The sequence below is a fragment of the Oncorhynchus clarkii genome, chromosome 5 (genome assembly GCF_045791955.1).
Source record: "Oncorhynchus clarkii lewisi isolate Uvic-CL-2024 chromosome 5, UVic_Ocla_1.0, whole genome shotgun sequence".
NCBI classification, from domain to species: Eukaryota; Metazoa; Chordata; class Actinopteri; order Salmoniformes; family Salmonidae; genus Oncorhynchus; species Oncorhynchus clarkii.
In genome coordinates, this window is record NC_092151.1 from 32641257 (window position 1) to 32663579 (window position 22323).

At 42.7% G+C, this 22323-nt stretch overlaps 2 protein-coding genes across 2 annotated transcripts in view; both read right to left on the reverse strand.

Moving 5' to 3' along the window:
* Positions 1-2882: 2882 nt before the first annotated feature.
* Positions 2883-15335, reverse strand: LOC139409955 (cholesterol 7-desaturase nvd). Its single transcript, XM_071155366.1, has 7 exons — positions 14728-15335; positions 5306-5494; positions 4904-5082; positions 4597-4722; positions 4244-4363; positions 3564-3740; positions 2883-3185 (listed from the first exon to the last, which is right to left on the reverse strand). Exons 1-7 carry the CDS (start codon positions 15155-15157, stop codon positions 3024-3026), a joined length of 1383 nt encoding a protein of 460 aa, XP_071011467.1. The 5' UTR covers positions 15158-15335; the 3' UTR covers positions 2883-3023.
* A 1313-nt stretch (positions 15336-16648) lies between these two features.
* LOC139409956 (bile salt-activated lipase-like) overlaps positions 16649-22323 on the reverse strand; it is an 8051-nt gene continuing 2376 nt past the window's right edge. Inside the window, exons 5-11 of the mRNA XM_071155367.1 lie at positions 21915-22045; positions 21245-21352; positions 21035-21149; positions 20633-20819; positions 20165-20365; positions 19838-20047; positions 16649-16992 (exon numbers count right to left, since the gene is read on the reverse strand). Coding sequence (XP_071011468.1) covers positions 16827-16992; positions 19838-20047; positions 20165-20365; positions 20633-20819; positions 21035-21149; positions 21245-21352; positions 21915-22045 — 1118 coding nt within the window. The 3' untranslated portion in view covers positions 16649-16826. The remainder of the gene's footprint in view (positions 16993-19837; positions 20048-20164; positions 20366-20632; positions 20820-21034; positions 21150-21244; positions 21353-21914; positions 22046-22323) is intronic.

Genomic DNA, 22323 nt, shown 5'->3' on the forward strand with positions numbered 1-22323 from the left:
GCCAGACAGCAATGGCACAACGTGTGGTCACAGTTTAACAATGCCATCCGATGGTCTCCCTGAGAGTCGTACAGTTCACTGCAGATGGGGCACTCATTGTCCCCTAGGTTGTCGCTATTTCTTTGACTCCCGACACTTGTCCCTTTGCTTTGAGGCTGCTCTGTGTTGTCAAAATGGAGCTCTTGTTGAACAGATGTATATTGGTCAGCCCCATCCGCTGGCCCTGTTTGGGTGACTGGTCTGTGAATTTGCTTGACCTCTCCCAGGACATGCTGTTGTAGAAGCAGGGGCTTTTTCACTGAGCCATCCTCTCCCTGGTCCCTCTCCTTCTCTACCTCCTTGGTTTCCTCAACCATACTTAACACTGCAGGACACCTTGCTCCAACAACAGAACAAATCATTTCCTCATGTGTCACGTCGTTCCCTGCTTGCCCCGTTTCAAGGTCACCCACTATTCCATCCATATTTTGTTAGATAAAACTAAACAGTATTCTGTGTCAAGTTTCAGATTAGGCTGAGCAGAATTCCAGAGGCATGTACAACCCAGATCTCTTAGCTAAGAAAGTTCAGTCACAACACTCTACCTGGACAAAGCTCGACTCAATGTGAAAGTAGGCAGTAGTGTTGACGTAATGCTAGCCTCTCTGTCAGCGAAACCAACCTCGATAAGCACTTTCACAGTGATAAGTCCAAGTTTCCAGAAGTGCTAGTGGCCAAGCAGTACACTGAGCATTCCACTCAGTTCAACACATTAAAGCTTGCTTTAGAAGAGTTTGTCTACAACTGCAATAATGCAAGAGCAAACACAATAGATTTGAATATGTTTATTCTGCTGATTTACATAAATGCTGCATTTCTAGACAATGCATTTACAAAAAATAATCTTTCCAATCTGCTGTGTCATATGAAGAAAGGTGGGTTAAACACGTATTATTGTGCTATTCTACCTTTGCTAATCATTTTTCTAAACCAACGTCCCCACTTTGGGGTAACTGTGACTATTGGCCATAAAGGGCCAACTGGGATCAGTTAGAACAGTCACACTAACCCTGACCCCTGACCCAGAACATCAACACAGTCACAAAGCACATTCAGCGCTACCAGTACACTCATTCGCGGGTCATTATGCTCACACTTCCATCAGAGCAGACAGACATGTACAGTATTTGGTACAACCTAACAGCATCATTGTTGTCACAGAGTGCAGACAGAATCTGGCTCTTAGGAGCAATCTCAGAGTACAGCCAGCAACACAGCATCATATAATGCAAGTACATACCAATGGTCAGTATAGACCTGCACAGTCACAAAGCACTAATATGGTAATAATGTCCTGTATCATTAGCACAGTAAGACCCTGTTAGCACTCTCACAGCTTTTCTCATTAGGGAGCATGTTTTAAGTCTGGCGTGAAGCAACTAAATCAAACAATATTGCCACATGATATTTGCTACATTTGAGTGCATATATAGTGCACACCTGCGGTATGAAGCCATGAAACTCCTTGGACAACCCCGCCTTTCCTCATCACAAATGGGACTCACAGCTATGTAATAGAGAAAGAACAAGCTACAAACAACAACACTGAGTTTCTTATAGGACATCTCTGCTAAATGCTTTGTCAATAAGCGATCCACATGTAAATATATTCTGCAATCTGTCTTGAGTAATGACCTTTTACTATAATTGTTATCCTCATGTCTACACAGTGTGCGGTAGTACTTCATTTTACTGTTTCCACCTGGTTTTGATACTTTCTAATACTTATTTCAAACGATTCAAATTCAACATATTGGTAACTACCTGGTACCAACATTCCAGTACTGTCACTGGTGCATATAGTACAAATGAAGTGCATAATCTATTCAGGGGTAACGTGAGGGAACCACTATCAGTTGGCAGGGTCAATCAGCAACTGAGCTTTAAGATATTCTCCAGGGGACACAAACACTCCTGAAAGGGCCTGAAGCTGGGGCTGGGTGCCAGCTTTCATTAAACATTAATGCTTTAAGCACTCATTTTGGAACACAGTGATGTCCTCACAAGTCATGATTGCCCGATTTGGAGTTTCCTTAATAACTTAGGCTGAAAAGAAATGACCTGTTTTAAGTTATAGCAAGTTATGTTTTTTACACTGACCTATTTTGTATGGTAGTCACAGGTCTATAATGCCAGGTGGTACAGAGATCAAACGGAAGCCTGCTGGAATCATATAACAATGTACAGACAGCACACCGGTTTCCAATACATTCCTGTTCATTCACACAGTATAGACTCTCACTATCAGCTACAATAAAGGCTAGGCAATTCTGGCATATCTATTGATATTGGTTGGTTCTGGTGGGTCTTCACAGGAATATGGGCTGAATCCTGTACGATTGAGATGTGAATAAACTGGATTGAAGACGCCAGGAGCGATCAGAATAAATCAAAAGAAAGATGAGTGAAAAGGGAGCAGTCCTCAGGTCCCATCAATCCTATAGGATCACAGAGTAGCTATAGCTAGGCACTTAAACGAGGCCAGAGCGAATCTCACCAAGTTCCCACAGGAGAGTGTTCATTTCGTACACTGAACTGGCCAAACATAGTCTGGTCTCTTTTTACACCTGTACAACTCTGATGGGAGATGTGAGGGCATTCAGTTGCTTTGTTTGAAATATAACAAGAAGGGGAGAAGATGAATCCTCCCACCGGCATTTTGTCTTGCTACGGAAGTCCAATTAAGTGAAAATGTGGAGCACGACTTCGGGGCTTTGGTAGAATAAGAGTCCCTTTGGGCGCTTGGTTGCTGCTCAGTTATCAAAACAATAACAAATGCTGCTGTTACTACAGCTGGTTTGCATCACAAGACCCCACAATTCATTAACCATGAAAGAGCTGCTACAAAAGACTAACAATTTTCTGGTGTTAAATTCCAAGGGTGTCCTCTTCTCTTTTATATTTGAATACCTTTTGGACATTGAAGGTGTTTTTGGACCAGTACCTTGTTTGGCTTTCCTGTGCTTCTTTCAGTGTGTGAGAGGTCAGAAGTCCAGCGTGTTGTGCTGGTAGCGCAGCCGAGGGCTGTTATCACTGTAAAACTGACTGAACCACCGCCTGTGTTTCTGGATGGCAGAGTCCTCCTTCACCAGCAGGGGCTTAGAGATGTACTTCTTATTGTTCCAGATCATCACGTCCCGCTCAAACTGGGACATAAACCAGTCAGAACAACAAGGGGTTAGTTATATCAAAACCTGAAATAAGTAGTGATCAATCTGACAAGAATGTTCACATAAAAAGCAAAAAACTGCTAATGAGTGACTTTTTAAAAGTCAAATTTCAAAGTCTACCATGTATTCTACCATACTGTATATTCACCAAATTATGATGAATTTAATATTATTAAGGATACTAATAATGTGTATGAATTGACATGCATGATATTCATGGTTTTGGAATATAATGTACCACATTGAGAACAGTTTGATCATTGGCTGTACAGTACAGTTCCTGTGTGTTACAACGTGGGTACGAGAGTCTGAGGGCAGGAGTAAGCTGGGCAATATGGTGGGGATACATGGTACCTGGATGCACTCTGCCCTCAGGATGAACTTGGGCACCAGTGGGGGGATGTTGCTCTGGTAGAAGATGGTGTGGGACACACACTGCAATAGAGGCTCCACGGGCGTCACACAGTGCATGATCACACCCCGACCCAGGAAACTGTGGTCGAACAGCAGGAACACCACCCCTGGACCAACCTGGAACACACAGACATATATTACTGACACATACACATCATGTCCATGTACTAAACATAGAGTAGACACAATTCTGGACAGAGCTAAATGGACCATCCATAAAAAACGTAGTTGATTTATGGTGCTGGACACATCAGACTGAAACACTGTTATTGATACAATACTAAGGTGAATGTTAATTGCAGCCAGAGGTCTTGTTCAACGTCACCATAGTGACTGAGGCAGCTCGTTTGGATGCAGCCATGTATACACAAATCCAAAAGCACAGTGAAGCGAAAACAAGAGGTGACAAAGCTGTCTGAATGGTCCGTTTATTCCTTTGAGACGGTGATATATATCTCAGCTGACGGAGAGGCTAAAACCAAGAGCAGTCTTGGCACTGGGTGGTCTTGGCTGACACACTTGTTGACAATGATGACTTCAGCTGTGTTTTATGACTGAATTCAGCACCTCAGGGTCACAATTTTCTAAACACTATCTAGTCTGTCTGTGATTATCTGTACCTGTCGAGCCACTACATCCATGTCCAGCAGAGGCCAGTGGCGACCAAACACAGTCAGGGCATGTTTCACCAGCATCTGGGAGCAGTGCTTTGTGGGCTCAGACTCAGCTTCCCATTGCACCTGGAAATATATATATATACATATACATATACATATTCATACACATACACACACACACACACACACACACACACACACACACACACACACACACACACACACACACACACACACACACACACACACACACGTATTTGTAGGGACACACCATTGAGGAACCATTTAAAGAAGTTTTAAAAGTATATATAAGTAGGGCCCAGAGTAGTAAGGTCACATGGTCAGGAAGTCCTTACCTTCCAGTCGTGCCTCACAAACTCCCAGGTCTTGCTGTTGGTGTAGCGCAGGTCAACCCCGCTCACAATGCCTGGTGTGTGCAAGTGGGCCAGGTGGGCAATATCTGCTGCATTCTCAGGGATCTCCTACAGGTGGCAGTCACAGAGAGGAAAAGGCACAGTTGACTTTCTCTTTATAAGACAAAGTCTTCAGGATTTACTAAAGAACACATTGACCTAAAGTTACCATATGGTAAATAAAAAATATACAAGTATAAAATGAAGACTTTTTCTTATCACACACACACATCTACAACAGACAACAGACCTCTATGTGTGCGTTGATGAAGTGCTCAGTGCGGCCCCGGTAGACCCATTCCCCTCGTGTGATCTCCCCCTGCTCTGGTACTGTCCAGCCAGGTTCCTCTCCGTCACAGTGGAACCACACCAGAACCTGACCATTGGTCTCCATACTGCGCCAGCAGCGCACCTTAGCAAACTCTGGCACTAACAATCCACAGAGGGAAAATAAACAAATTCATTGTATTGCGCAAAATGACAAATCTGTTTTTAAAATGTAAGACATTATACTGTTTACAATCTCGGCACCCAGAATCAAATCAGCTACTAATGTTTAGGCTGTCACGATAGATTGACAGAAGTAAAATCCCACATTATTTTAGCTGGATACATTAAATTACATTACATTGAGTTGGTTGTGGCTTCTCACCTTTCTCTGCATAGGGGATCCTCACACACTTTCCGTCTTCCCCCCGGAACTGCCAGCCGTGGAACGGGCACTCTATGCTCTGCCCCACCACACGCCCCCCCACTGCCAGGTTGGCACCCAGGTGTGGGCAGTAGGCATCCACCACATAGGCTTTGCCCTCTGTGCCCCGGAACACTGCCACCTGCTCACCTGGGAGGAAAACAGATTTGGGAAAGGAGGTCAAAAGTAAGCTGTGAGGAGCTGGGTCTTAAAATTAGATGACTACTATAATAAAATACTTGAAATATCCACTTAAAGCCAATTAAGACACATAAATGTGAAGACACCTAATTTATTGAATGAGCATTTTACTCTTTGAAGGACAACTAAAAACATCTCTGAAAAGGCTGCATTTCTCTTTAAATTCACTGGGTGTCTGTTAGATGAATTTAGTAACTATGTGTTCATTAACCAATTCAATTAAAACACTGTCCGTTTCTAAGAATTTGTAAGGTTCTTATTTGCATAAAATGGACAGAGACCAGCCACCAAATTAGTCAATAGCGTTTATTCTCGAGAGCTCTGCCCATCATTTCATGGACATTGGTTTATATACCTCTCATTTCGTCATAAATGTCCCTCCTCCTCTCAGACAATGACAAAGCTGCTTTTCAATTCCATTCCAACACATACATATTGCTTACCATATGCTACACAATCTACTGCAAGCCCAACGGTTTCTCCCCTCCCTGGTTGGGGACCAGACATCTTTCCTGTTGTTAGTTTCACTGTGGTCTCAAGTTGTTTGTTAATAATTCCTCTTTGCCTATGTGCAAAAATTCTTAATCAAACAGGATAGAATTCTGTTAGTTATAATTCTACTTTAAATGTATACATCATTTAGTCATTATTTATAAAAATCCCATAAGTGTCCCCAGTATACAATGTATTCAGGGCAACAACAACCGTATCCATAGGGTTGCCAACCCACCTGGCTTGGCCTGAACTCTTCTGTAACCAACCTGTACCTCCTGGCAAACACTGAAACTATTCTAGGATATTAAATAAATAGCTACCTAAATACATATAAACAATTGTAAACATCTGCGTTTGGTACACTTTCTTTCAATTGTAAACCATGTTGAAGGCCCTATTTAATTTCCTGGAATGAGCTTGGTCTGAGTTGAAAAGCTTAACAGTACAGTAAATGAAAAGAATGGACTGGGTGTTTATGTCATATTCTCACAATCATATTCTCAACAAAGTCTGTGTTAAATGCTCATCTGAGGTATGACCCCTGTCTCCTAAACTGTGTCACTGCATCAGAGAAGGGCGGGTGTGTTGTATGTGCGACCTACATTATATATAGTTAAGTTGGACAGGACCGATCAGGAAGCTACAGGCACGTATACCACAAGCACGTACACCACACTAAGCCACGGCCCACTGCATAGTGAGCCATCAGATTGAGACAGTGTGGGATTGGATATGGGGCCAGAGGCCAAGCAGCAAACTAGCTGGCTTAGCTCCTGACTGTGACCCCACGGAGCTAAGATTACCTTCAGATTAAAGCCGCCCAACTGTCACTAAGGATAGGATTCAGCGGCCCTGGCAACGCTAGGCAATGAGTAGGCCCTCCCGGTTAAACCCTCGGAAACCGGGATAACGCCCTGCCGCCCAAATGACAGCAGATAGGTAGAGCAGGCCGTGACTGCAACCACACTGTCTGCAGGCCGGGACAGAATTAGAGAGTGTGCAAATGTTGACTGAGATATACTGAGAAGAGTGTCCTAGACTGACTGTGTACTGCATAAAATGGTGAAACTGACTGGACTGACAGATTTCAGGAACAGGTGTGGCTATTTACAAAAACAACAAAAATAAATGAACAGACCGGAACTGACAAATGTTGATTTGGGTCAGCGGAATCTGGGACAGGCTCTTACTGGTGGCTGGAAAACTGGCACAGAGAAAGGGGGAGAGAAAAAGAGAGGAGGATCTCGATAAATCCATGTGGGGAAGTAGAGAAACTAGAGAGGCTCCAAAAGAGAAGATAGCATCAATCCAATAGGCCTTATGTGTTTGACTAATGATATGCTTACTGAGTCGAATAAAGGCCATGTTTCACTTAAAAAACAACAACAACAACAATAATGAGTAGTGTATGAATCTGATGTGTCACTTTTTTTTTCTTCCATCCAACATTGTAAATTGGAGATATAATCGATTATATAAACTGGGTGGGTCGAGCCCTGAATGCTGATTGGCTGACAGCCGTGGTATATAAGACCGTATATCACAGGTATGACAAAACATTTATTTTTTACTGCTCTAATTACATTGGTAACCAGTTTATAATAGCAATAAGGAACCTTGGGGGTTTGTGGTATATGGCCAATAGGGCTGTTTCCAGGCACTCTGCATTGTGTCGTGGGTAAGAACAGCCCTTAGCTGTGGTATATAGGCCATATACCACACCCGTTGTACCTTATTGCTTAAATATACTTCTGGGCTGCACGCACACCATAACAATATGAAATAGAATGTTGTCCAGGCTTGACGTAGATTCAGGTGAATAGTTTTGGAACATTGAACCATTGACTGCCTGGCTGCACCAGAAGGCAGTGTGCGAGTGGTTTATTTTGACCGGACTACAGCCACAGAGTTTATTTGATATTGTTTTGAACCTAGTAGGAGACCTATAGACGGGAGTAGGCAAGAAGGAGTAGGCCGAGATTGGCTAAAGTAATGTCCAGTTGGTCAGAAAAGTATTTTAAATTACTGACTGAGTGTCTTTGATAACCGCCTAGTTGGTTAGCTAGCTAACATACTACACTGAACCAAAAATATAAACGCAACATGTAAAGTGTTGGTCCCATGTTTCATGAGCTGAAATAAAAGATCCCAGAAATGTTCCATACACACAAAAACATTATTTGTCTCAAATTCAAATCAAATTGTATTAGTAACATGTGCCGTACACAACACGTGTACAAATTTGTTTACATCCCTGTTAGTGAGCATTTCACCTTTGCCAAGATAATCCCTCCACCTGACATGTGTGGCATATCAAGAAGCTGAGGACAGTAAAAGGCCACTCTAAAATGTTCAGTTTTGTCACGCAACACAATGCCATAGATGTCTCAAGTTTTTATAGAGCTTGCTATTGGCATGCTGACTGCAGGAATGTTTACCAAAGCTGTTGCCAGAGAATTTAATGTGGAATAAGCCACCTACAACATCGTTTTGGAGAATTTGGCAGTATGTCCAACCCGCCTTACAACCGCAGACCACGTGAATGGCGTTGTGTGAGCAAGCGGTTTCTGATGTCAACGTTGTGAACAGAGTGCCCCATGGTGGGGGTGGGGTTATGGTATAGGCAGGCATATGCTATGGAAAACAAACACAATTGCATTTCATCAATGGCAATTCGAATGCACAGAAATACCGTGATGAGATCCTGAGGCCCATTGTGAGGCCCATTTTTTTAAAAGGTATCTGACAGATGTATATCTGTATTCCCAGTCATGTGAAATCCATAGATTAGGACCTAATGAATTTATTTCAATTGACTGTTGCGTTTATATTTTTGTTCTGCAGTCAGCAACAGGATATAAGATAAACAGAGTAGCAGCAGCAGCTTGTATGTGAGTGGGTGTGCGTAGGGTCACTGTAAACCATCATTATCTAGCTACAGTAGCTGGATATGTCAGATGTAAAGTAAGCAGAATTGTGGCATGTCAGAAACAACGCATGTTGGCTAGCTAGCTTATGTTAACTAGCTCATGCTAGCTAGTTAGCGAGATAATGCCTATAGATGTAACACGGAGGTGAAGTCTAATTTCTGAATTAAGCAATAGAGTCGTTACTTCTAGAATTAATAGTGTTGTCATTTAGCTAGCTAGGCTAATCACCCTATTTGAAGCAGTTTGGCTGCAACATTTGCCCGGACTCAACAATCATAGGCTGCATCTGTCTAAGATTGCAGCTAACTGCAGTCAAATAAGGAGCATGTTGTCGTTGATGTCACGATGGAGTAAGTCGAGGTAGTGTGAAATGATACGTAGTGCAGTAATATAAATAATAGCTTAGCTATAAATTCACACGGATGCCATGTCATTTGTCGTAACCGTTATCACAAAATGGCATGCATATTTTTGTGGGGAAGTGTGATACAGACATGGCAGCACTGTAACGTTACTCTGAAGCACCAGGTGTCATCTAGTCATCAGCAGTTGTCAAGTTTCTCCTCCATCAGTCCAATATCCATTTTCCCTAACATTTCCATGTGCATACCCGTCATGGTTTGTGACCATATAAATTGTGATGCTTTTAGGGACTGATTCCGTTTTAGGAATTTACGCCTTTCCGACGCACTTGTCAGTATCCGGTATTCAGATTGACCTTATTCGGTAGCGTTATGCGCTCTACAGGTGTGGCTACCTTGCGCGCTCTGAATAAATGTAATTCAACCGCTGAAATCCCATCCACTTGCTGGCCAACCTATTTTCTAGTGGAGTTTTCATTCAATAAGGTTTTCAGTACATTTATCTTAAGACATCCCTTTAAAAACGGGGTACCTTTTTAGTTATAATTTTGTCGACAGACTTGAGAGACTATATATGTGTAACAGTATAGCTTCCGTCGCCTCGCCTCGAACCAGCCACCCTCGAAGCATCGTTACCCATCGCTCCACAAAAGCCGCGGCCCTTGCAGAGCAAGGGGAACAACTACTTCAAGGTCTCAGAGCGAGTGACGTCACCGATTGAAACGCTATTAGCGCGCACCCGCTAACTAACTAGCCATTTCACATCGGTTACATATGCATATTCGTCCGTTTCAGTTGGTAGTTTTAAAATACTCTGATCTTGTAGATTATTTAGGTTTAGGAAAGTATTTACAGTATAAATCATTAACTGGTTTGGAGAGCCTTTACGCACGAAATAAAGAAAATGGTGGATTGATTCATTCTGACAATTGCCACATTCAGTTCTTCAACCCAGGTTAATGTTGGAAGATTAGTGTACATAGAATTATAATAGGGAGAACAGTGTACAATAGTAGGCTATACCCTCGCCTATTGACTGCACTAACTATGGAACTGTGTGAAGACATGGCCAAGTATTGCGCCATGCGTCAGGTTCAAACTATTACAGCTGGGTCTGCGCTCCATTCCATAACGATTTAATTAGCTTACTTGCCTTCTTTTTTTTTTCATATGATCAACTTTTACTAATCAGCAATAACCACATGGCCACGACTGCGTTTACAGAGGAAGTAAATGAAGGTTAACAAAACAATTGAATTAAATGGAATGCTAATGTAGACTATTGTAAGGTTCGTCCTCTTCTTCTGACGAGGAGTAAGCGATATCGCACCAATGCGCAGCGTGGTAAGTGTCCATATCGATAATTTATTATCACGAGAACACTAAACAAAATAACAACGGAGAATGAACGAAACGAAACAGTCCTGTCTGGTGTAAACAGAAAACAATCACCCACAACTCAAGGGTGAAAAACAGGCTACCAAAGTATGGTTCTCAATCAGGGACAACGATTGACAGCTGCCTCTGATTGAGAACCATACCAGGCCAAAAACAGAAATACCAAATCCTAGAAAAACTAACATAGACAACCCACCCAACTCACGCCCTGACCATACTAAAACAAAGACATAACAAAAGAACTAAGGTCAGAACGAGACAACTATACCAACTGAAGGGAACTAACAGTAAATTGGCAGTTGAATATGTGTGGTTATTAAGCCAACTGACAGTCGATACTGATAGTGGCTAATATTTAACATGATAGAAAATAGGAGACCAAAAAAGTCCTGGTAGCCTATAATCATGACATTTGAGAGTGCCCATTCCTACAAGTTAAAAGGCACTACAATTTAAATTCTGTATAATGGCACAGCATTTCATAAACTCTACTAAAAGTTATGTTGATATGCTTCAGTTTGCTGCCATACGATTGGTTACACATTTGTCTCCAGTGATTATAAGGTCAAATAGATCTAAAACAAGTTTCACATAAAATGTACAATTATTTTATCCAAACAGATTACTCATTTACCTAGCTCTTATCAATAGCCCTTAACAATTTGTAAATCAGTGCATAGAGAATGATGTTATTTCTATTGGATGCTTTTTACAGTTGGAACCAGTAGTTTTGCTAGACCTTATTAATGGTTTCCTCATGTGTAAAAGTGGTGAAATTATTAGGGAATTAAGTCAAGGTCAGAATATGGCATATCTGCAGACACACCTCCGCCACTCCTTAATTTATAAACAAATAACAGGCGAACAGCTATTCTTATGCTTAAATTCAAGGTCAGAATACCATAGAGAGAAGAGTGGATAAAAAGGGAATTGCATTCCATTTACGTGCGCTTAACTCGGGTCAGAATCAAGCCCTTACAGCATATTCCTCCAGTTACTCTCATGAGACTGTGTTTGAGGGGGAATGTAGAATAATGTGCCTGGGGAGAATTGGAGAATAATTAATCCCATAACAGGGGGAGATTTATCAACTCTTGCTGACAGATAATTAAAGATAAATCATTCCAAAATCAGCCCCTTTTCCCAGTATTGCAGTAAACACTGTCAAAAGGGAATGTGGAGAGATGGAAGAATCTCCAATGTAAAAATAATAATAATAATAATAAATAAATAACATCTGGATGGTCAAAACTTCAACAGTACTGGTCTCACATTAATCTTAATTTATAGTCTGTACTATACATGTGAATGAATACAAATAGCACTGAAGTGGAGGGCCAAGAGTTTAATTTGAGGTTTGACACAACAAGACTTTTCCAACTCTTGTGTCTGCAGAAAGAAAACATTGCAGGATAACAAAAACATTTGATTTAGCGAATCAGTGGGTCTCACCCAAGAACTTGTTTTTATTGGACAGGTTGTGTGACTTTAATTCATGTCACCCACTCGACAAGCATTCTTAAATAGCCTAATCTCGGGCCTTGAATAGCAGTAGTCAGCCTCACAATGCATTGGTGTGTGAAGAGCATTAGTTTTGGAGGTCGGGGCAGCTAAGGTGTGTTGTCAGGCCTGACACACAGCAGAGGCTTGTGCAACAAAACCAACACTTGGGCCTTCTGCTTGATTTATTGAAAATGGTTGCATCACCCTTGTAGTAAGCACAGACCACAGAGACACACAGCAGTTTCAGATGAAAGAATGGAGTAACTAAAATAAACATTAGTGGCCATGGCATCCACCTCCAGGATGCTGAAGCAAACACACATTGATGGTGACCAGGTCCCAGTAAACAATAAGGAGGTTGTCTTTTCAGATTAAATGTTTCCTAGCAGCCAAGTCTTCAACTGTTCAATGGCCCTTGGTTAAAGGAAGGCAGGCAGGCAACACAAAACCAAAATGGTCCTTCCAACAATATAGGGTTTCTCCTGGCAAATTGGCTTGGCTACGTCTAACTGCACATGAAGAACAATGAACAGGTGAGGCATTGTATTGACAAGGCAAAGACAATGACCATTGAAATGTCAACAGTGAGCGTATATCAAACAATCTTCAATGATATGTATCTATGTTGGATTGTTGAGACCTGCCTTGGCAGGTTCTAAAGATGTCACATATTCAAAGTTGAAACCAATTCAAGATGATGGCAGAGAAATGGCAGACAAAATGTGCAGAGTGCAGTCAGCTAAAAGAAGTTGTGTAATTATTTTAATAATTATTCAGTAGAACCTCATTCTTGAGTAATGATTAGAAATCCAATCACAATAGGCGTTGAACCCTGTTTGTCCAAATATGTCCAAATAGTTCTGCATTAATGTACCTACTTCTGTGACTAATTAGAGAGTATAATCTATTATATAACTGTCTGGAGACACCGATGACACATTCATTTCTCTCATATCACACAGGGTTACAAATGTGCTGACTGGATCATGCAATACAGATGTCACCGGAGTTAGAATAATACATGGAATTCCTTTCAGAAGTTATTTTAGTCCTTCGGGCCTAGATATTATTTGCCTGAGAGACTATTTTTTACAGCTTTTTTTGTGTAAAGGACAGTGAATCTCAATGCATAACTGGTTTTGGTCAAACAGGCACCTAATTACTGTTACAATGCTATTCATTATATTTTCTTTGGCTAAAATAGGTTACTGATTAGATCCCATGATAGAGCTATGAGTAGCAGGCAGCCAGAGAAAGAGGGCATCCCAAAGAAGAAAAATAATATGAGGAAGAGAATGTCAATGGTGTATCATTATAGTGTTATCTCATGGGGATTAGTATTTTTTGTACAGTTTTGTGACTGCATCTTTTCTGAGGACATGCAAATATGTTCAGTAGGCTACATACAAAACCACATGTACTGATTAGTGCATGTCAAATGTGACTGATTTTATATACAAATTCATCTTCAGTGTTCCACACATTCACCAGCTGACTTTTTGGTGTCAGGCACTCAGCACGAGGCAACAAACTATGCATACTTGAGAGTACAAAAAAGTCCATAGTTTGTGTGGATCTTGGAACCCCAGGTTGTCCATGTTAAAGAGGGTGCTTCTATTGTTTCCCTATTCCAACCACCACCACTCAGCGAGCGGATATAGAGCTGAGACAAGGAAATGTACTGTAATACAAAATCAGGTGTTCAGTCAATAGAATTGAACTGCATGTGTTATTACACCTAAGGAAATGAGCCAAAGCTGAACTTTAGAGAATATGACCAAATGTAGTCCCTTTCTTTTACACAGTAGAGTTTCCATAATTTCAAATAGGCCTAATGGAAATACTTTAATTGAAAGAATGACTTTTAAACATCATCTGACTTACCTGATCATAACTAGGCACCTATACTGTTTATGTTGTAATATGAGACTTTGTATACAAATGGTGTAAGCTTAAATCATGCTTCAAAAGTTGCCTAATCATGTTGGTAGGACACTATTTGGTAGGCCTATGCACATCGTAGTGTAGCTTTTTGATGTGACAATGTTCACACAGGAAATGTGAGTCAGAGGAGTCTTGGACTGTTAATTGCAGGTAGGCTACATATTTGTTATTTAACATCAACTGGATAGGATGTTTTTGTTTTTTTCCATGAGTGGATATACATTACACAGCGAGAAAAAGTGAGAGAGAAGGGAGACCTAAACAAGGACAGGTGCATTGTCAGCATCTCCACCTGGATTCGTTATTGGACTGTCCTGCCTGACGTGACAAGCACATGTATTACAATCTGGAGTGAGACAGGCTATTTTTATCCTATGATGCGTAGCCTTTAATTCAACTGTGAGGTGCACTACTGAGACACTGTGTGTGTTGCAAAAAAAACCATGTAGATATGCACAAATTATTTGCTGATCTCAGAGACGGACATATTGTCGTCTAATCGAATGTGTTGTTGGTTTGTCTGTATTGTAGTGGGTGGCGCTGTGAATACCTAAAACAGTTACGTTCTTGACATCCCCTCGCTCCAGCATGTGAGAATCCAATACTCGATACCAGCCGTTGGGATAAACGGGTGGCAGTTCGCCAGTTTTCCGTCTCCGACGCACTTCGTTTGCCGCTTGGGCGCGGGAGCGACCGTCTTCGGCAATGTATCCAACCTCGTCGGGAGTTCTGAGCAGTTCCAGGGGGGCAAACAGTAGTCTATATAGCCAGCCCATAGCAAGAAGGGAAACCCCGGCGAAGATGCAAGCCACGGCCCGGGCTGGGGCACCTACCAGTCCCGCTTTCCTCCACAGCTCCGGGTATCCACCTCCTAAAATTGAGTCCAACGGGTCTCGCACGTGCACGATGAGACCTGCTACCACGCTTATCCCTATAACTGCCATCATCTTGCCGAGTAGAGACATGCTTTGACCCTCCATCCTCTCGTGTTATTTAGCCTATAAGGAGATCTCCAGACAGAGTACACGGGTGTTTGTCCCTGGCTGCCACCCTCTGGCGGCTTGTCACAGCCGCGTCACCATGAAAACCTCTCCTCCGGTACCGGCCACTGCAGCGCTGTCGCACTGGTTCCTGTGCCAGATCGGCAGTGTGGCTTCACAAAAAGACTGACTTAATAGTTTGTCGTACTGTAGTCTTGTCAGGTGTGGCATAAATGTTCTATAGGCTATTGTCGTGAGGCAGAGCGCCTTGGAATAGAGATGTGACACTTGGGTAACAGGCCACGCCTCCGACAGATGAGAAGTCAAGCTTGGGATAAGAGTTACACAATAGTCTTTATACCCAGGCATAAACCAATGGAACATTTTGTAGAATTGCAGAAAATATGCTTTAAACCTGCAACACTATCTAAGCCCCATGACAAATTGTGTAGAATTGCAAGAAATTAACCTTAAAGCTTCAATATGTAACTTTTTGGGCAACCAACCAAATTTACATTAAAATGTGAGTTACAGATCTGTCATTGTAATTGAAAGTCTAAGACGCAGTAGATCTGGTTTATGTGCACTATTTCTATGCTTCCTATTCTTAAGTTTTATTGTTGCATCTTTTACTTTTGGTTTGTACACCAGCTTCAAACAACTGAAAATGCAATATTTTGGATTATTAAAAATATATTTTATGGTACAAGGATTCTCTATACTATACTGGCTTATTTTGTCACAATTTTTAGCATCTAGGAAATAAAGCAATTTCTGCATAGTGTAACCTTTAAAACTTCAACTTTTCTCCCTGCTGTCATAAGGAGGTCACTAAAATGTTGTGCAACAAGGTGGTGGGGCCCCCAACCAAAGCTTGCTTAGGGCCCCCAAAAGGTTAGCGCCAGCTATGTTTACACCACTGCTACATGCCTTCATCTTCCCTTTCTAGTCATACCCACCAGCAAATATTACAACTACAGGTATTGTTGGGTGTTCATCACTGACTAAGAATTACTCTAAACTGTGACATGTGGGTGGTTGTTTGATTTGATGCTGTTGATTTTATATGTCAGTTGGCAACCACCTTTAAGGTGCATTACCTCCACCAACTGGACTGGAGTGTGGACCTTGTTCATCTTTCAATCACCCACATGGTTATATGCTGTCATCAAGGCAAAGAGTGGCTACTTACTTTTTTGGTTACTACATTATTTCATATGTGTTATTTCATAGTTTCAATGTCTTCACCATTACTCTAGAATCTAGAAAATAGTAAAAATAAATAAAAACCCTGGAATGAGTAGGTGTGTCCAAACTTTTGACTGGTACTGTATGTGTAAGTACTGCAACTAATCAGAGAAAAAAAAATCCACTGTAAACTCAGATGCAATTTGGGTGAATAGGTATACCCCAACATGCTACTATTTCGATAAATACAAACAAAAACACATTTCACTAGTGACTGGACAGTATTAAAAACAGACAACAGGGTAGACTTCTTAATTGCATTAATTTACTTATGAAGAAAAAATGGTTACAATCAGAAATCCATCTGGTGGTACTAGTAGCCTTGCATTTATTTGTGACATAACAAGACCAATCTGTATAGCTGTGAATGTAGCATGATGTCAATTATGCATCAGGGAGCCTGTGCTCAGTGAGAACTACCTCAGATGGAGGGAAGGGTGTTAGACCACCAGTTCACAAAGCGCACCCTCATCTTCTCATGGACAGAGTTCCTGTTCATTTTGGCGTTGATCTCCAGGTACTTTTGCCCAGAGGTGGTGTATGCAGGCCAGGTCACAGGCACATTGGACTCCCCCTTGTTGGGGTCTCTGTGGTGGGAAAGGGGTTGAGGATGGTAAGAAAAACATAATGGTGAGAATAATGTGTGAGGATAATATCACTTTAGAATTTTAAATGGTATTTTCTTTTAAATCGCCACACACACACTCAAAAGTTTGGACACACCTACTTATTCAAGAGTTTCTTTATTTTGACTGTTTCTACATTGAAGAATAATAGTGAAGACATCAAAACTATGAAATAACACATATGGAGTCATGCAGTAAACTAAAAAGAGTTAAACAAATTTCATTTTCTTAAAAAAAAAAACAAGTGCTATGATGAAACTCCCTCTCACGAGGACCGCTACAGGAAAGGAAGACCTCTGCTGCAGAGGATACGTTCAATAGAGTTACCAGCCTCAGAAATTGCAGCCCAAATAAATGCTTCAGAGTAACAGACACATCTCAACATCAACTGTTCAGAGGAGACAGCGTGAATATGGCCTTAACGGTCAAATTGCTGCAAAGAAACCACTACTAAAGAACACCAATAATAAGAAGAAACTTGCCTGGGACAAGAAACACGACCAATGGACATTAGACCGGTCGAAATCTGTGCTTTGGTCTGATCAGTCCAAATTTGAGAGTTTTGGTTCCAACCACTGTGTGTTTGTGAGACGCAGAGTAGGTGAACAGATGATCTCTGCATGTGTGGTTCCCACCGTGAAGCATGGAGGAGGAGGTGTGACGTGTGGGGGTGCTTTGCTGGTGACACTGTCAGTGATTTATTTAGAATTCAAGGCACACTTAACCAGCATGGCTACCACAGCATTCTGCAGCGATACGCCATCCCATCTGGTTTGCGCTTAGTGGCACTATCATGTGTAAGGGCTATTTGACCAAAGAGAGGGATGGAGTGCTGCATCAGATGACCTGGCCTCCATAATCACCCAACCTCAACCCAACTGAGATTGTTTGGGATGAGTTGGACCGCAGAGTAAAGGAAAAGCAGCCAACAAGTGCTCCGCATATGTGGGAACTCCTTCAAGAATGTTGGAAAATCATTCCAGGTGAAGCTGGTTGAGAGAATACCAAGAGTGTGCAAAGCTGTCATCAAGGCAAAGGGTACTACTTTGAAGAATCTAAAATCTATGTTTATTTGTTTAACACTTTTTTGGTTACTACATGATTCCATATGTGTTAATACATACTTTTGAAGTCCTCACTATTATTCTACAATGTATATGAGTAGGTGTGCCCACAGGTTGGCTGATACTGTATCTCTATATATATATATATATATATATATATATATATATATATATACACTGCTCAAAAAAATAAAGGGAACTCTAAAATAACACATCCTAGATCTGAATGAATTAAATATTCTTATTAAATACTTTTTTCTTTACATAGTTGAATGTGCTGACAACAGAATCACACAAAAATTATCAATGGAAATCCAATTTATCAACCCATGGAGGTCTGGATTTGGAGTCTTACTCAAAATTAAAGTGGAAAACCACACTACAGGCTGATCCAACTTTGATGTAATGTCCTTAAAACTAGTCAAAATGAGGCTCAGTAGTGTGTGTGGCCTCCACGTGCCTGTATGACCTCTCTACAACGCCTGGGCATGCTCCTGGTGAGGACAGTCTGTGGTGCAATGTGGCGTTGGTGGATGGAGCGAGACATGATGTCCCAGATGTGCTCAATTGGATTCAGGTCTGGGGAACGGGCGGCCAGTCCATAGCATCAATGCCTTCCTCTTGCAGGAACTGCTGACACACTCCAGCCACATGAGGTCTAGCATTGTCTTGCATTAGGAGGAACCCAGGACACCAGCATATGGTCTCACAAGGGGTCTGAGGATCTCATCTCGGTACCTAATGGCAGTCAGGCTACCTCTGGCGAGCACATGGAGGGCTGTGTGGCCCCACAAAGAAATGCCACCCCACACCATGACTGACCCACCGCCAAACCGGTCATGCTGGAGGATGTTGCAGGAAGCAGAACTTTCTCCACAGCGTCTCCAGACTCTGTCACGTCTGTCACATGTGCTCAGTGTGAACCTGATTTCATCTGTGAAGAGCACATGGCGCCAGTGGCGAATTTGCCAATCTTGGTGTTCTCTGGCAAATGCCAAACGTCCTGCACGGTGTTGGGCTGTAAGCACAACCCCCACCTGTGGACGTCGGGCCCTCATACCACCCTCATGGAGTCTGTTTCTGACCGTTTGAGCAGACACATGCACATTTGTGCCTGCTGGAGGTCATTTTGCAGGGCTCTGGCAGTGCTCCTCCTGCTCCTCCTTGCACAAAGGTGGAGGTAGCGGTCCTGCTGCTGGGTTGTTGCCCTCCTACGACCTCCTCCACGTCTCCTGATGTACTGGCCTGTCTCCTGGTAGCGCATCCATGCTCTGGACACTACGCTGACAGACATAGCAAACCTTCTTGCCACAGCTCGCATTGATGTGCCATCCTGGATGAGCTGCACTACCTGAGCCACTTGTGTGGGTTGTAGACTCCGTCTCATGCTACCACTAGATTGAAAGCACCGCCAGCATTCAAAAGTGACCAAAACATCAGCCAGGAAGCATAGGAACTGAGAAGTGGTCTGTGGTCACCACCTGCAGAACCACTCCTTTATTGGGGGTGCCTTGCTAATTGCCTATAATTTCCACCTGTTGTCTATTCCATTTGCACAACAGCATGTGAAATGTATTGTCAATCAGTGTTGCTTCCTAAGTGGACAGTTTGATTTCACAGAAGTGTGATTGACTTGGAGTTACATTGTGTTGTTTAAGTGTTCCCTTTATTTTTTTGAGCAGTGTATATATCCCCCACAGAGTGTGATTACTGTATATGATTGCTCTGCAGCTCTTTCTTACCCGGTCCTGGCGAAGTTGGTCCAGTAGGCGATAAAGTATTTGGAGACATTGCGGTACTTGGGCCAGTATGCCAGGGGCGTGGAGAAGGGCTTGCCAAACACAAACTGCAGGTCCTCAGCGTGGTCAGCCTCCATCCAGCTGGGGAAAGGTAGAACTATCCCGGACATGCGGCTGGGCTCTGAGAACAGGTAGGAGTAGGTGCGTGCAGATCTGGGATAGGGCATGGAGAGGGGGAATGATTAGATATCCGATATGTGACGCTGGGATAGGAAGCAGCACATACTGGGGGAGAAGGGCTGTGCTAGAATAAGAAGGAGGTAGACTCACTGGGCATTGGAGGCGTGCAGATAGAGAGCAGCCTGGGTAGGAACCAGGAAGACGTAGTCAGTCTCGATCATAACAACAGTCTTCTTGATGGTCTCCTGACTGGGCTTATCGCCCCAGTCTGCCGTGTACTCTGCGAAAGCGCTATTGATAGAGGCCTCTCCCTTCTTAGTCAAAGAACCCAGGAGCAGTTTCACATCTGACCTTCAGTGAGGAAGCGAGAGATTAGTCTCAAGAGATCTAACAACCCCTTCTTAAGCCAACTGTGTTAGGTACCTGCCCAAACTGATAACCCTACTCTTTTTAATACATGTTTTATTCTACTCCTACTTGTTAGTTAGACTTGGTTGCTTCTATAAAATGCTTTGTGGGTACATCTGCTGTCCCATTTAAGCTACACAATGCACATGGCCAACACTGAACAGACTACCCTCCTCCTCCCAGGTAACCAATCAGCCCAAAGTCACTCACAGAGGGAGGTTAGCGAGTGGCTTGTTGACGGCGGGTAAATCTAATCCAGTGAATAGGTGGGCATCCATGCTGTTGACCCCTGCAAGGTAGTCAATGTCAGCAGCGTTGTGGAACAGTTTCCCTGGGTGATCAGGCAGGAAGTCCCCATCGATCACTGGGGAGAGGGCCAGGTTGCCCACTATGGGCGCTAGAGGAGGCAGGCAGAGAAAGACATAACTTTTAACGCTATGGGTAGGACATGGCCATCACCAAATTCCTGTGTAAAATGGTGGGCTGAGGAGATATGTGAGCGTCAGGCTAATGCTCATCTATACAGGCATCAATGCATGCAAAGCACAACCTCCTTAGCATCTTTCTCAAAGTGTGCCACAGCCCCTTATTTTAACCTCAGTGAATACTCACTGGAGGGAGAACCAGCCAGGGACAGGGTACCAGCAAGGGTGAGCTCCTTAGCGTCAATGAGCTTCAGGCAGGCCATCATCTGATCATCAATGGGGCAGCCCACCTTCCCAGCAACCTAAAGAGAGAGGAGGATGACACCACTCTTTAACAACCAACATGCATCTCTGTCAGTTTCATACCCTCCACCCAATGTTACTGAAGTACACATACCATCTCTGCAAAGGCACGAGGGTTGTTGTTGATGGCCCAGGGGCAGAGAGCAACGCCACTCTGGGAGATGGCCCTGCGGATCAGCCCTTTGTTATGGGGAGAAAGCGTCTGTGTGGTGTAAAGTACATTCAAACTCAAATTAGTACATTGCATTTTCTGCATTTGCTAATCTGTTAATACTGTGGACGGAGGACCCATGCCGAAAGCCATATCCTTACCTACAGTATCTTTAGTTACAATCATTATATGCTTACATATACTGTATCTAACAATTTAAAAAGGCTCAACTTAAAATGGTCTAAAGTACAAGTGTTTTCCATCACCCTGTTTATTAGATCACAGAGGTCTCAGAAACTCGGCTGACCATCACTCTGTACAGGACATCATGGTTCAGAATAAGGTATCAGAAGTCTCCCGGTTCTCATTGTTAAACATATCAAATGTAATAAGCTAATGTCATAGACACGAGTTACCAGAAACTACACACTGTGACAGTAAATTTATGTTTTATGACAGGAAGACACTGAATAATAATGATATTATAATGAAGAGTATATAACATTGAGATGGAAGAAACATCCTTGTACTGGCCTTTTTTGTACTTCGACATGACTACCTTTGCCCTGAAAGCTCTGTATTAAAACTGTTAGTTCTCTTTTTAGTCCCACACCTGGAAGCTGACGCTAGCAGCGCCGGCAGACTCTCCGAAGACGGTGATGTTGTTGGGGTCTCCTCCGAAGGCGCGGATGTTCCTATTCACCCAGGCAATGGCAGCATGCTGGTCCCACAAACCATAGTTACCTGACATGGAAGACCGCTCTGTGAGCCAGCAGCAGTACTCTCCCTACTAACATACTGTACATCTGGCTCTCACAGAATGGCAAACGTTTCTGACAGCCAGTTGATGATTAAAGGTTAGATGAACACCGTATTCTTAATCAGTATTATCATATAGTGGACTCAGTCACCTGAGAATCACTACATGAAGAAAATATCAATGTCATACATCAGCTGATGCGGCACAGATCATACCAAAGCCACCCACCCACCCACCACCCACCTAGCCTGCCAGGCAAAGC